General features: G+C 41.6%; 1 protein-coding gene across 1 annotated transcript in view; it reads right to left on the bottom strand.

Moving 5' to 3' along the window:
* LOC115593745 (sodium/potassium/calcium exchanger 3) overlaps window positions 1-9,528 on the bottom strand; it is a 31,272-nt gene extending 21,744 nt beyond the window's left edge. The window contains exons 1-2 of the mRNA XM_030437362.1: window positions 8,876-9,528; window positions 30-137 (exon numbers count right to left, since the gene is read on the bottom strand). Coding sequence (XP_030293222.1) covers window positions 30-137; window positions 8,876-8,978 — 211 coding nt within the window. The 5' untranslated portion in view covers window positions 8,979-9,528. The remainder of the gene's footprint in view (window positions 1-29; window positions 138-8,875) is intronic.
* Window positions 9,529-16,822: the final 7,294 nt, after the last annotated feature.

Raw genomic sequence — 16,822 nt, 5'->3', positions numbered from 1 at the left:
ATCCAGGTACAGACAGAAGAGTGACTCACCTGCTCGGGGCTGATCCAGGCTCTGGTTGTCTGACTCCTGCATCAGCCTGCGAGTCCATCGCAGCGTCCCATCATTCACGCCTGGCTGAAGCCCAGAAGATTCCGCCTCTGTTCAAAAAACAACACCGGAGTCATGTCAGTGCAGAAGCAGCCAGACACTCTCACGCTAAAGCTTGGTGATCCTCTAACAGTGGTTTTTATCACGTTGATTACTTTGTTTAGTTTAGTCAAGAAAATCTGGAGCTGAGATGATGACTTGTTCAACATAAACTCTTCTTGTGATCCATTAGTCATTTTAGTCTTTATTAAAGCAAAATATTAAACACTGAAGCACCATTAAGTTACTTTTCACCTTAAATAACAGCTTTAAAATCATTTTGATGGTACACTGTCTTGTAATCGGTTGAATCCCATCTCTGGCACCACTGACTCTGCCTCTTCAGTGTGTGAATCATGCGCCGAGAGGGGGGAGAGTTTCGCTGCGGCTCTGATCCGATACTCTGGAGGTCGTATCAGAGACGCAGCAGAGGCGAGCCGGAGTCTGTGTGACTGGAAATGCCAGAAGCGCGCATCAGGGATGTATTGATCTGATGGTGTTCCGAGTCTGACAGCTAAACAGATCCTTCACTCATCAAATGAAAGAGAAATGACCCACAGAGCAACATTACAGGACCAAACAACAGTGATGTGGTAACTGGTAGTGTCTTTGGAATCTTACATGAGGAAAAAACATACAGCAGTTCTGTGTGGATAAGTGTGTTATCCTGTCTGTCCTACTGACTCTTCGTCACATTTCTGCTCGAAAATCAGCGCCTGTCACCGGCAGAGAGCCAGGCGCAATTCAGAGCAAAAACACTTGAACTGAGCGCATGTCTTTATCGCCTTGCACTATAGTGTTGTTGTAGTTACTGTCTCTGGCAACTTGTGTTGAAAAAAGTCACCACGAGAACAAGACTTCAGTGAACTTTCCCCCAGAAAACAGCATCCCTCCCCTCCAGTGAGAGAGTCAGTCAGCGTCTGCTGTTTACTGATGGAAATTATGTAATTGAGAGCAAAAAACATAGTTTTGTCAATTTCCACGATGTATGAGGAGTCAGGATCTCAATCACAACACATTATAACAGCATCCACTGCCGTCAGTTGTTTCTGCACTATGTAACTTCAGTGAGAGGGTAGAACCACAACCTTACATACATGTTTACTTCAAGATACAAGTTCTCAACACACGACACTGTTCTGACGTGAGGAGTTTTGTCTGTAATGAGCACCTACATTATATCTGACAAATTGTTACAGACCTCAGATTTGCATTTACGACAGAGGTGTTGCACTCACAAACAGTGGGGGGGCGCCAAATCCCACATAATGCCAATTTCTACATATTGTTGCTTCAACTGGTTCCAACAGCTCAATTGTGAGGTTTTGCTAAATTTATTTTTCTCTATAAAAAAGGTAAATTGAACATTTTTGGGGGTTTGTGCTGACATCAGATTCATGATGCTCACACACTTTAAACCTAGACTGTCTCCTGATATATGTAACCTATTAAATGTGTAATATTCACAGTGTTTCCCACACATACTTTACTCGGGCATGTCAATGTATATCCGTTTACCCATTTCAGCATTTTTCTATACTTTGCGTTTTTTAAATATGTTCAAGAGAACAGTGCCATTGGCGATGAATAGTGGACAATCCTCGCCCTTCCCCTCCCGTCACCTATCGACCACACAGCATACTTTCACACCAGTGATAAACCTCCAACCCACAACTGAAGTGCAATAAACCCCCCACTACTTCCCCTCACACACCTCATTTACATACACCCCTACTTGAACCTTTTTTTTCTATTTATCTGGTTGTATATATTGTATTATTATTGTATATATGTTTGGCTTTTTTTTAAATCTTTCTTAATACTTGTTTGTTTATATTTATGTTTTTATTGATATTTATAGTCTAAACAAAGAGCTGCTAACATCTATTCTATTCTCTTCTATGCTCTGCAGAGAGCGAGTGAGAGGGAAAGGTGGCTGAAAACTGTATTAACAAAGTGATCTCTTATTTTGAAAGTCTGGAATTTAAAAGGCACAGTATTCAAATTCTGCAGCTAGAGGTCTCTCAATCAAAACAAAACACAAGATATAAGTAGTGTGGGATCATGGGAGTTGTTGTCTGAATGTTCAAGGATGAGGTAATGCTTTAAAGTTTTATTTGCGTTATGTTTTTTCCCCGTTTTCCGTCATCTAATTTGTAGTTATGGCGACAGGCGACCAACTGAAATCCATTACCTTGAATACAATTACAGAGTTATCTGGCTTTGAGCTCAGCTGGAAACATTTTGGATAATGCAAGTCGTCAACTGAACAAATTATGAAACAAACATCTTGCACATTAAATCTTTAAATCAAAAAATGTTGTTACTGCCACTCTTACCATCGATGCAGTAATTGTCTCCAGTGTTATTTTTAACTCAAGTGAGGACCGAACAGACTATAGTTTCATGTTTCTAGCTCTGGGAGACAGAAGCATGTTCAGTAATTCAGTCCATGCTGCCGTCAGCTGTTCTGAGCCATCACCACTGAAATCTTTATGGTGTGTGTTTCAGCTCTGCATTTCATTCCTCAATCGCTAATCTCTGTGTGGGTTTCAGTTTTTACGGCTTTACTACAGCGACAGCCAAGGGACTCCCCACAGACTGGTCTGTCTCATCATCTCTCCAACAGGAAAAAACCCCCCTAAAAATTAAGATATCCTCTGCCGCCACCCACAGAGATCTTTCCAACAAGCGGTGAGAAGATAGAGAGGCTGTTATTACGCTCTGCACACTTATTTATGAGGCAGCTTGGTGTCTGTGATGCGTTTCGTGATTGCCAGGCGCTGTAGTGTCCCTTTGTACCTTACAGCTCAATGAGCCCATTTCGAGAGGGCAGCGGCCGCGGCTGAGAGGAGACGTGGTGGCTTTCATGTCGAGGCATCAAGAGGAACTCGACTCGTATGAAATTCAAATGGGTTTCTGCCACAGATGGCTCTGCAGCGTTTTCACACTTACAACTAGGAGAAGTCTCTGACACTTAGGACACAACTCGTCTCAGTAGAAACAAAAACTATGATGATTATTCTGTTTCTTTTTCCACATTTGTATGTTATTAAGTCAAGACATTCTTAACTATTCTGACTGGTACTGGACTGATATAATGAAACTATGCTGTATACCGTCTTAGATATTTGATGTCATTATATCGTCATGTGGTGTAAGTATTGTCTTACGCTGGTTTTAAAGGCTTCATAACAGTAAAGTGATGTCATTTTCTGAACTTAACAGCCGGTTCTATTTGTTCTAATACTTGTCTTTTACTCGCTATATTCACATTACTGACGACTATTGATCAAAAATCCCATTATGCAAATATTTTGTGTCATCCCCCCAATATTGTCACAGGCGCCTGGTCAAAAATATTGTCATATTTGATTTTGTTGTCCACTCCGAGCTTATGAAGTCCTCTCAGGGAGAATATTTCAAAACACGCCTTATGGCCCAGGCCCTACACTGACTAGTGGTGCCATGGTTAGTTGACTAATCAATGGTTCAGCTGACAGACTAAAATGAAGAACATAACAGGCGAATAAGCAGCGTTAACAACTGATTAATCAGATGTTTTATTGTAGCTGGTTGGGTTTTGAACTGTTTTTAGACACGACAACATCAAATAGAAGACGTCACACTGGGCTCTGGAAAATGACCTTTACCTTTAAACAGACTCGGGGAGTAATGGAATACATGTATCGGGATTACACTGTTAGGATATGAACAAAAACAGTAACTGTATTCTGGTAAATTTGCAGAAAAAGATGCATACGGTACAAAAAGAGGGGGATTACTGACAGGACTATAATTTCTAAAATAAAGAATGATGACTAGTCTGCCTTTAAATGATTAATTAATGAATCTAAAAACTTTCAGATAAATTATCCTTTGGTGTAAATATGGTTCAGTTGAAGCCCTGATAGTGAGAGAGCACCAACTCCCAGCGAGAATAAAGTACGACATAAATTACTTATACAAAAAGGTAACACATTCTTCAAGAGGGCATCTATTTTATATGTAACCTAAGGCTCATCTGACAGTAATGACTTAATTAATTCAAACATAAATAGACTCCTTAAATAATACTTTGGCAAGTCCTTGCATTCGTAGATCCAGCCTTCATGTGTTGCTTGTCTCCCAGACCTAAATCCCCTCCAGGCCTTCGGTTAGTTTGAGGGTTCTGGTGTTGCTAATGTTAAACAGCGTGTCCCCAGGAAACTGTTTAGCTGGGGTGGTAAACCACACAGATCTTGGCACCTCTCGTCCTGTGATCAATTTAGTTAGTCGATGACAGCCTAAACGACAGCAAGTATTTGGCATTTGCTGCGTCAGAGAGCCAGCTTGCTCTCTTTTCTTTAATGTTTCACTTCATAAAAAGGTGTTATAACGTCTATCATGTTTACAACTCTACTGTTAAACTTTCACACTGGACACAAGTATCACAAAAGTCACACTCTCTGTGCGCTTAGCAACACTTTCGTCACTCTGACCCTGACCTTTGACCTAGAAGCTGCTTATAACTTTAGTGATCCTCTAACTTTACTGCTCAAGTGATCGTTCCTCTGGATAAGACGGTCTGCAGAAGGCCTTAGATGTAAACATAAAGGGAGAGAGGGTCCAGAAGGATCAGAGATGGAAGCTGACGAAACATGAAATGTGGTGTTTGTATGGAAATATCTTAATCCTGCTGCCACATTCCTCAACATAAACACGCTGGCTGAGTGCAGAAAGGTGAGTGTAAATACTGCGATGTTAAGTGTAAATAACATCATTCATAATTCATCTCTCTACAGTAAAACAATGCAGACAGTGAGGAAGCTCCAAGCTGCGTCACTAATCTCCTAATGTGTAACTAGGAGATTTTTATCACAGTTTTTCTGAGTCAAAATCTCATGAATTCCTCTGAAGATGAACCAAATGATGTCACTTCTTCAAATTCCTTAAATAGCATCTATTTGACTTTAACGCGGCCTGAAAGAAGAAATCATAGAAAGCCATACACTATCATCTGTCCCCTTCAGGAAAGACAAACCGCTGTTGCCTCAAGTCTTCAGCAGAAACAAGACATTTGATCCCGTCAATCACACATCGACTGGACAGACCGGCTTCCTCAGGTCTTACCCCAAACAGGTTCACTGCCTCCACAGGGCACGACTGCAGTCTGTGGTAGTAAAAGACTCTGACTGTGAAAATCCTCAATAGTGGCAATGCAGGTGAGCACGGCTGCATCTGAAACCCGACTCTGCTGATTATACTTTATAAAACTAATATTTGGATGTCAGTCCAACACTCTGAGCTACATTTCCACGTAGATAACGGAGCAAGTCCTTCCAGACCTCCGCTGACATTCAGACTGAACACTCAGTCAGTGTCGAGTTGCAGTAAACAGAGAGGTGATGCACATTTGATTTGACCTTAAATGAGATCTAAATCACAGTTATATAACACCTGACTGTAGAGAGGACCGCGTTCAGAGTAAAAAAACAAACACGTAAACTGAAAAAACTTCAACTGTTCAAATCAGGATTCTGTCTGAGTGCTATCAGAGTTTTCTCCCCAAAAGAAGCAAAACAATAAAACATGCAGTTATAGTATAGTATAGTTCAGATGCTTTATCTGAACTATACTTTAAATGGTCATCTCGTGCTCATGCTGCCGTTATTTAGTGTGTAAACTTGTATGGCATGATTCAACTTTTCATTGTCAAGGACCAATATAATAATACAGCAGCGTGGAGCTCTGATGGTTCAATGATTTGCTCACTAAACACTAGTGTTTGTGCACATTTGTGGAAAAATGTGCCAAAATTTCAGCCCATCTAACTCTCTAGGTGGATCCCCATTGGAGGGTGTTCTATAAATAGCAGTATATATATGTTTTACATTAACAATGGGTCACTGCTACATGTATGTGAAAAAAGGTCGATTGCCAATGAACCCCAAAACAACATATGAGCACTGGAGTGTACCAGCGACACACGTAACGGATCTTTGTCGTCCCGTTGGTTTAACACTGTGAAACTGTTGCAGTTCACTTAAGTTTCGGCACTAAAACCTCTTGCTTAGGTTCAGGTTAAAATAAATACATAATAAGTACATTCACTTAATCATTATGTTACATACCGGACAAATTTATGTCTGAATTCACCCACTCATCACTTCCTCCTCCTCACTACCTACAGAGTTCTGTATAGAGGACGATATACTGAGCTCAAAACACTTTTGGACACCACTGGGGTCATTTTGTTTGCCTCCAGTGCAATGCATGATGGGATGCAATGCTTGGTTAGTGACCATTGGTTGCACACTACTTTTCATGATGCATTGTCGGACTCACTGTACTGTGTAGTCGACCATATAGTTGGTAGTTAGTGATTTCAGCCAGGGTTAAGTTTGCACATTTAGCAGCTGAAGACGCTAAAAAAGCAGAGTCAATATTAAGCTTGGATTAATCTGGAAAACAAACATGACTTGTAACGACAATTTGATTCATGTCTGCTGGATGTTTCAATATGCAACTGTTCACTATATCAACTTTAAAGAAAAAGAAGAAAAACATGTTAGCTTGTTTCTAGCCAAAAAAAGAGAAAGGACGTAAAACATTTATATCAGGTTTAACATCACGTGTAAAAGATGTCAAACATCTGTCATCGCTAATCACAAGGGATCTTGTGTTTCAGCCGCCTTTTCTGAAATGTTTCGCATTCTTAAAGATGAAAATGATGACCAGTGCAGTTTGCCAACATGGAACATGGTCACCTTCAACACAGAAACGTGCCGAGTTAATCCGTTATCAGCTCTGCGCTGTCGGAATATGAATGGAGTTTGCTCTTGGAGATTGTTGCCTTTACGGCTCTGTCATAACACCACAAGTCTTTCATCACGCTGTGTTGTAATCGCGTCTGTAACTTATATTTCCATTATCTTAATGCTTTTTTTTTTTTGCCAGAATCAGAACAATTTTGATAGCGAGCGTCAGATCATTACATCCATAAATGGTTGTGAAAGTGGTGTTATCCAGGATGCCTCAGTATGTGTCATATTTTCCACATATTGTGAGAGTAAGCGGCCTGTCGACGTTACACACAGCAGACCGCATTGCTCTGCCTCCCCCCCCCCCCTCGTGCTTTTTAATACGGTTTAAGTTGAGCGGCCTTGGTCTCGATTCAAAAAACCTCTTCTGCTCGATGGCAACACTCATAATTTAAAGGTGAAGTATAAATATTAATGACACGGCTCATTCACCGGGACACTCTTCAACGAAAGGACAGCGCGCAATACTGCCCAACACAGAACAAAACCAAAAGTTCACTCATAATGAAACAAAAAAACATTGGTGCTGAAGCGGCTGGTGAGAGTGTGTGACGGTCTGTGACCACGACAGCGGAGGTGATGAGGGGATAATGAGCTGAAGGGTGGGAGGTGTGTGTGTGTGTGTGTGTGTGTGTGTGTGTGTGATGCCTTTAGGCGCAATACTGAAGCATCTGACTCAAACTTCACTTATTACCAGGAGAGATAACGGATGGGTCTGGTGCATAATACTGGATTATTCTAGGGTGAAGGTAGACGTATATGTTCACATTAATCATAATGAAATCCAATGTGACGTCCACGTCAATGCATTTCATTTTACAGGTGTTCTGTATTCACCACGTTTAGTATTTTACATTTATTCTGCTGTCAGGGCTGATGAGGAATTATCTTGCCGGAGAAATCAGCCAACAGTGGTCTGAGAAAACGCATAAATTGAAAGAAGGCAGGCGGTCTGTTCAGGGATCCACGAGAAGCGTTAATGATCCGATGTCAAATACGGTATCTTCCTCTGAAGATGAAAGATAAAAAACGTCCAACGAACGCCTGGTGGACCCGCAATAACCCACAACTGAACTTATCCTCGGTGATTGGATTTATACAAGCCACAATTTGGGTCTGCTTTATGTAATCGGCAGCCTGTCACCTTTTCCTGCAGTGTGAACAGGAGGACGGGAGGAGGCTGGCAGTCAGTCACGTTAGAGGAAAAAAAAAAAAAAAAATTTTTGAATATTTTACATTTAATGAGGGTGCTTCAGAGGGTCGGAGAGGTTTGTTACTTTGGAGATGAGGCATCAGAAAAAAAAAACGTCTGCATGTGCATTCTCTCTCACTTAGACAACTGAATGTTTGATCTGCTGGAAGGATGATGGGTGGAGGAGCAGAAGCTTTTAACATTAGCATCTGTGCATTTTACAACATACACACACACACACACACACACACGTATTCATAGATCCAAATGAAGACAAAGACTTGCATTTTGTGCTCTGAAAACATGGATGATACATTATTTTCCACAAATTCAATTTTGCTGAGCGCAATAACAGTTTTATCGGTTTCAGATTGTGCAAGGGAGGGAAATACTTCTTGCAATTTCATTTCCTTTTGATTGGATCTTCTTCTGTGGTTCCTCATGTGCTCTTACACCATCATATCTGATGTTTTCTGTTTCATTCCAACCCAGGGGAGCAAGTCTGGCTCTTTTCATGGCAAAGACACACACACACACACACCAGTGTCTGTAAATCCATCTAAAATCCAACATGCATGCCGTGTGCACACTTTATATACTCATCAGTAACTGCAGAGTGCTTCAGGCGAGGCTTTCAAACAAACATCAACATGATATTACAAGTCCATTGTAATCAGAAGAGTGTCAATAGGATCATAATCATTGTGCACGCACGCAGGCGCGCGCAGCCTCTATGTCTATATTAAGGTCTCACCTGGTGCCTGGATGACCTGAGCGAGCCAAATGACAGCGACCAGCCCGACTCCGCAGCAGCAGAACCGCTGGAAGGGCCGCCGGTGCCTCGCCGCTGCTCTCATTCCTCGGCCGGCCGCATATCGACGAGAAACATCTGTTGCTCTCTTCCTGACACTTGTTTCACACTTTCTCAGCGAGCAGCTCCGAAGCAAAGCGGCCGCCAGCAAAACCGCCTCCTCTTCCTCCTCCTCCTCCTCTCCTCCTCCTCTTCCTCCTCCTCCTCTTCCTCCTCCTCCCGCAGCAGCAGCAGCCAGCAGCAGAAGCAAAAGCAGCGAGCGGACTTCTTCTGCCAAGTTGTGTCAAAAAAAAAAAATCTCCGCAAACGCGAGCCTGGCTTTTTGTTTGTTTTGTTCCCCCTCTCCGGACTCAGAGCAGACGAGGCGCTGCTTCACTCCGACAAAGCTCCGGGTCGCTCATAGCGAACGGTCGCGTGAAAAACAAGCTCTCTGCGCCGGTGTGTGACAGTCTGAAAGGTCGACGGCGGATCCCACAGTCAGGCGCAGCAACAGGAGGCGACATGCTCTGAGCTCCGTGTATGTGTGTGTGTGTGCTCCACTCTCCCTATCTCTAGCTCTCTGCTCGCACTGTGCGTCACTCCCCTCCGGCCACCAGGGGGCGACAAACTCACGGAATCCGTGGGTGACACCTCCACCTCTGTGAACCCCGTGCCCTCTCACCTGCTCAACATGCTGGCGGTGTTTCCACTCCCAAGCGTTAAAAACATACATATTAAAAGCACATTGGTGCAAACTGCTGGTCCAAAGCTGCATCCGATTTTCCATCTCTCCCTGCTCTCCTCGCGCCAATTACCTTCTTGATTGGCTGCACACACCTGGTCCCACTAATTAGGTGTGACTGGGGAAGGAAGAGATGGAAAATGTGCAGCTGTGGGAACCACTGAGAAAAACACTTATTTTAATCAATAATACAGTAAGAAAAGAGAACCTTAGGCGAACAACAGAGAGATTTTAACTGGTTTTTAAAAAGTCTCAGTTTAATATGCCTGTTTTAACCCTTTTCCATCAAGTAGTTCAGGTGCTAGTTTGGGACCAGTGCCTGCTCTAGAGCCAGTTCTTTGTGTTTCAACAGTTAAAAAACTGGAGGTCATCCAGGAAAACTGGTACCAGGCCCGGCACAGTGACCAGTGGTGTACTGGCCATCTTGCACCTCATTGTTGGGCCGGTCAGACGCTTCTGCTTGCACCGGACCGACACTCCTTTCTTTCAAAAGATCATCATCATCAATTATCCAAGTTAAAATGTCGAATTATATCAACCTGTAGCAAGACTGTTGACTCTATCTATATTGACTCTATCTATATTATATATATAATAATAAATCGTGGTTCTACATTAAATCTTGTATGTATGCATGTTGTAGGTCTATATTGAGTACCTCTGTGTTCTGCCCATGTCATGCTTGTGTAGTACGTAATAGGACAGTATCATTCTATTTCCTTTAGGACATCTTTAGTATTGATAGGATCTGTAATACAAATAGGATTATTCATTATAGGACATTTTGTAGAAAACATAATAAAAGTGATATTAATCAGACCATCATGTAGAAGACTGGCTATTTCTACACATGTAGTCTCCACGCCTGTTGCCAACATTACAAGGAAATGTTGATGGCTTCAGTTCTCTCAACATATTTAATATTACAGAGCGGCTGCATCTGTTATTTGTAGGTCGACATGCAAAACAGGTCACGTCTTGTAAACAACTGAGTTTAAAAATTGAAAATATGATTAAAAATGCATTGTGTATTTCTTTGAAAACAGCACGCTGAAACAACAAATGTATGTGCTTTTACGTGAGGAGGAGGTGGTGTGAATACCGCTTTTGTCCACAGGGGTCGCCAGACGCAGCAAAAATTAAAGTTTTTTGTAGCTGCTTTAAAGTGATACTAAAGCAATTTTGTATTGTAATTAGGGGATTTGGACATTTTTCCAATGATCAGGATCGGCAATTTTGAATGTGGACCCAAGTCCAATTTTTATTTTTTTACATCAGAGCACAATGTGTGGCAGAATGCAGACGCGCGTGTAACGTTACTCTGGCAAACCTGTGGATAAAATGTCTGCAGTGTGGAAATGAATTAGAAAGCGAAAGCAGTCCAGTGGTGATATGTAACATCTGTAATATGACCGTTTCCTGAGGGGGTAACAAAAGAGCTGCATTTAATACAACAAATTTGATACAATAAAATATTACAGAGAAGATAATTGAATAAATTGCTTTGGATAACCAGCTCATCTCAGTGGTAGAGGATCAGGGTTTTCTTCATCACCTGGAGTTTTTGAATCCCCAGTATGCCCTACCATCTCTGCATTACATTACATTGACTCCACTTTCAAGTTACAACGTGCCGATAGGTGCACTAGTTTCGTGGGTCTCATGCAGCAGAGCATGTAAAACAGTCAATCGAGGAGATGCTGAATGCATGTGAAATAGACAAGCAACAAGTTGATGTCATTTTACGTGACAACGTAAGGAATATGAAAAAAGCAATGGATGATATGGAAGTACCAAGCATGGGTTGCGTCTGGCACACACTTCAGCTGGCTGTACTCGAGGGTCTGCTGTCACAGCGCAGCATCACAGACTCACCTACTAACACAAGGAAGGTGGAGGCCAATGTTGCAATAGCATATGCAGAATAAGAAAGTATATACTTTGTTTCTTAATGCAGCTGTATTATCCAGGAAAATATAAGTTAAGGCTAAGTATCGGATCGGGACTCGGTATCGACATTTGCTAAATATTAAAGGACTCGGATCGGGATCGGGGTAAAAAAAACTTGATAGGGACATCCCTAATTGTATTGAGGTCTCCTTCAAAGCAGAACTGGCAGAGAAATCTGAATATCTAGACTGTAATTTGGTTTCAAGCTCCAGAACATTCAGTTCTGTGCTTCCCAGAGGGCAACCTGATAGTCTTTCATGACACTCCTGATGCTCATCGTTCAAACTGCACACCTCCAGTCTGTAAAGTAGACTTTATATCAAAGAAGAGGACGTTTCTAGACCTAAAGTGAAATAAGCATGGTGAAGATGATTAGACAAACAATCTGTCTATCACCGCCAACAGAGGGAGAGATCTATGACGGCGCAGCTAGTTGTTAAATCAAACTCTTGCCAAAGTCAAGTCGTGAGAAAAGGAACCTGTCTTTTCCATATAGGAAAGTCTTCCGTGCCGGTCTTTGCTCTTCTTAGAATTAAATAATATACGCTTCAGTTCTGATGCTAGCAGCGTCTGTGCTAGCCTCTTGAGGAGCCGCCATCATTGCTTACAAGCAAACAGTCGTTTATCTCGCTGCCCATCACATCTAAACCGCGACCATAGCGGCCGGTTGTTCCTCAAAATGTCAACTTGATCTTGCAAATCCAGCCGTCCATCACAAGGTAGTCGTACAGCCGTGATGGGTGAAACTGATTTGAAATGTTGACCAGTCGTATGTGTTAAATTGGTGAAGTTGCCCTTTAAAGATGTTAAACGAGATATGTTTACATGCAGTGTTTTGTGCCAGAAAATAATCATTGAGTGTTTTTTTCTTCTCATCCTTCTCATTAAACATTTACAAAGCAGATTGATTTACAACCAAAGTCTTCTTTCTTGATTTGTGATTTCACTATGATTTCACCACCACCTGTCAATCAGTGGGATACCATGTGTGCCGATGTGCGTCCTCAGTGGTGTGCAGAGCAGAAACAAAACAGGGACCCACTCTTAAAAACATCCCTACAGCGCTGCCAGTCAGAGCCTCCACAGGGTGCCTTCAGGGTGCAACACTTAAAGCTATAAATAGGTCAGATCGACAACTGGTTTCGACCTCCAGATGATCTTCCTCAGTGAGAGGGCTGGAAATAGGCCTTTTTTGACGTGGAGGCCTTTTAAAAATGCTCTTGAGAGAGTCCTGGGGGGGTGGAACCTGATGATTGTCTCAGCTGTCCTCACTGAAAGGTCTGATTCTCAACGCTCACTGTCAACAACGTCCTGGTTTACAGTGAGGTGATGAGGCTAGGACAGAATGATTGAGTCTGACTTATCCTTTAATGCGTTTTCTTTAATTTTTTTGGCTGGCTTTATAGGCCCAATTCATTATCTTCTAATTATTGCCTTAAATTACAATCTGTACAGGTGTTTTCTTGTGTCCACCCCCTGCAATCTGCACCCAGCAGGAGGAGATTTGCCAGAAAATGTCTCTCCTGACAATATACTTAAAATACTTACTTTGAACAAAAGCCGGTGGACAATCTGCCAGTAGAGTGAGATGCCGTGTCTCGAATGTGAAATGAGTTAAGCGACTTTCAATGACATAATTTCACTGCAACACACGAAACTTCGGGTTCATTTTTGTACTTGCATCGAGAACAATTTGATTTGTACTGTAAATCGTTTGCTGTTAACCTCTACAGATGATTTCTCCTGCGCCAGCTCTTGAATAACTTCTAAATTAAAATGTTAAAAGTCAAGACGACGGGCTCGCGGTCTGTTTTGAGAAACAAAGACTACTTGTCACATGGAGACCTTCCAGAAACAGGGTGAAGATTAAGAAACACTGCTGCGGTGCTGTCTGCTAATAATCCACCCCGCTGCCAGTTTCCCAGGAAGAACGAGAAAGTACACAAACCCTTTTGCGTAAAAGTGAGATGTGCTCTGCAGGAGAAGCAGTCTGGTTAATGTCTTCTACTGTAAATTAAGACCTCAAAAAGCCTCGGTAAAGTTAAAAAAAAGTAGAAAAACAACCTCAGTAAGCTCGTTCTTTAATGTTTAACTGCAGAGTTTGACTCTGATTCATTTATCATTGACTTGCAGGGCTGGTTTTATGAGGTGCATCACTCATTAACAGGTTGCACGCTTTGCAAGTACGGCTGTTGCTTATTGCACATAAACACATTAAACATGTGTCTTCGTTTGTTGCGCTGGAGTACAGCGATTTGTCTTTTAAATCGAGTTCAGTTTGTAACTTTTCTTCCCCCGAACAAGTTTGTTAAACTGTCTTGATTGTGTTAAAAATGCATTGAAGCCAAACTTTTCCCCAACCAGGACATTTAATTCCACAGATAGATTAACCCGTTGGTTGTGTTTTCTAAACATTAGCTGATCTCATAGATAAAACATGTATCTGTTGTTTGTATCTGTGAATGTGTGTGATATTGATCGAACCTGTGTAATCTGACTATAATCTCATTTGTGGCAGGAACACAGCGAGGTTGCAGGCAAACTTGTCTCCTTGTTATGTGTGGCGCAACAGTGGCCCGGCCATTAAAAAGAATACAATATACAACCCCACAAACTAGGAGTCTAAACACACACCCACACACACAGCAGCACGTGGCCTCTGTATTTACAGAACACGGATGAGTCAAACTGGCGTTAAGCCCTTGAGCTGTGTGTGACACACAGCCCCTAGCGAAGACTCCGTCCTGCTGCTCCAACCCCAAATAAAGACATAGGCCGGAGCATTGTTGTCATCAGTCCTCCTCCTGGTGTCAGGGCAGGGAAGATGGAGCGGTTTTCTGCGGCTGGTGTTTAGGGAAAGCCTTCCAGAGAACAGAGCCCTGGGAAATGTTTGTATGATGTTGTCGTGCTGTATTATGGTTTGGAAAGAGTGTTTGTCTTACCTCATGCTGTATCAGTCCAGGAAGGAGGGAAAAGTGCATCCAATCAAACGGTTTTAAATCAGCATTATCTCACTCTGAATCTCTACGCGTGTTTCTGTGAAGACAGGCTGGTTTTATTTTTTACATCCCCGGGGCCGAATCTCAGTCAGAGATGTTTTTATTCAGTCGTTGCACTGATGAGACTCAGTGAGAGGAGGGTGAATCCTGCTGACTTCTCCTCCGAAATGTGTCAACAACCATCAGACGGAGTGACATAAAAATTGGTCCACGTTCATTTTAACCTCAAGAGGAATTGTAATAACTCTGCTGCTCACATGTCTCACTCTGACCCACACGCCTATCACCCAATGTCACCGCCTCTCATACCAATGTGCAAACATACTCTAACCCAACATAACCTTACATTATTCTACATTATCTCAACTCCTGGACTCTTACGTATCATCAACTATCATTGCTGATGACAATAATTGTAATTGTTTATTGTCTATATATTTGCCCATCATGTCTACGTTTGAGTCTTGGTGTCTTTGTTTCCCCCTTTTGGCAGCAAATGGTAAAAAGGTAAGTGGCATGGTATATTGACATTTGGCAACGTTAACCATTTTTAGCTAGTTCATATATATATAGTTGAGTAGGTATTCCTCAGCAATGTCGCATAGACTGGGGGCAATTGTAACATTTCAAAATTGCATAAATCAGAAACAATACAGAACCATGTAACCATTAGAAACACGGTCGGCGATGATTCCTCTCTGGTTTCAAATGAACAGCCAGATGTCTCTTTTTAAACTTTAGACTTAGACTGCAATTAAGTGTTCAATGGCTTTTAAATTGTTTTAACTATATCAACGTTTGTGATGTTTCAATGAACTCTCACACTGATTGTAAAGACATTTGATGACTATTAGCAAGAAATTAAAAGTCACTATTTTAATATTTACAATATTAATGAGGTAAACACTACAAACTAATATACCTTTATTTTATTCTTAAGAGAATAAACGAGCTGTTCTCAGAGGAATATAAATGTTTTTTTTTAGCAATTGTGTTGCTAAAGGTCCCTAGAACACTGTTTGAAGATGGAAAGGTGGCAGGGTCTGCCACATAAAAACAAAGTTAAACTGTATGAATTGTGCTGTCCTTTAAGGTCAGTTATTTATTGACTTGCAAACAAGTTATTGTACTCAGTTATTCTCCACTGACATCCCCGTCAGCCTCAGCTGCACTTTTTGTTCAGTGCTAAATAGCAAGTGTTAGCGTGCTAACATGCTCAGCGTAAGATGGTGAACAGGGTCACGACTGCACCTCTGTTCATGTACTCTTGAGTATACTTTATCCTTCAGCTCCATCACATTTTGGAAGCAAAATATTGTACCTTTGACTCCACTACACTTACTTGATAACTTCAGTAGCTAGTTACTTTGCAGGTTATTTGTTGCATCAGAGCCACAGTAGTGCATTTTTAAATGTATATATTGCAATCTGTTGACCAAAGTTGCATGCAAATATACTGTATATATATTTGTACTTTTACTTGAACTACTTTCAGCATTCAAGTGTTATTCATATGTGTGACTTTCACGTCTACCAAAGTAATAGTATAACACATTATCTTTACTTTTACTCAAATATGACTTTTTGTAACACTGGATTTATTATATAAAAGTTGCAAGGCAGAATAACAAACATGGTTGTGTGATTAAGGTCTGACAGCATGAACCAGATTAAACTGAAGAGTTTCTACATGTTTCCTCCGTCAGCCTTTTTCAGTTCCTTGTAGGATGTTAAATGACAGAGGATATCTGGACAAACAAAGCTGCGTCGTGCAGCTGATATCACTGCAGAGTTTTGAAGGGCTCAGGGACGGAGCTCGTCACCACGCCATGCTTGCTCAGCTCATCTCAGAGACAAACAGGAAGTCAACCCGTCTGTTTCTTGGAGACGTTTGTCAAGTTCAGTCCACCCACTGCACCGAAAACACAATAACCCTCGGCAAAAGTAACTCTGGATGGCTGTGTTTCAGCCTCGATTATAATAAAATATGAAAGTCAGAGTGTTGTGATTGAAGCAGAGCTTCTGACGTCCTGATTCTCAACAGTTAAATTTAAATCTCGTTCAAATCAGTGATGTTCTTCTGTCTCCATATAGATCATCAGCTCCTGAGCGGGGCTGCAAATACATTTCTAATTAAAATCCAGCTCAAATGTTTGCTTCTTTTTGACTGTGTGTGTGTGTGTGCGTCATGCATCGACCTCAAAAATCAGATTTGGAACA

Source organism: Sparus aurata, chromosome 13, assembly GCF_900880675.1.
Source record: "Sparus aurata chromosome 13, fSpaAur1.1, whole genome shotgun sequence".
NCBI classification, from domain to species: Eukaryota; Metazoa; Chordata; class Actinopteri; order Spariformes; family Sparidae; genus Sparus; species Sparus aurata.
Note: the sequence above shows the minus strand (reverse complement) of the source record. Positions and strands in the feature narration are given on the sequence as shown.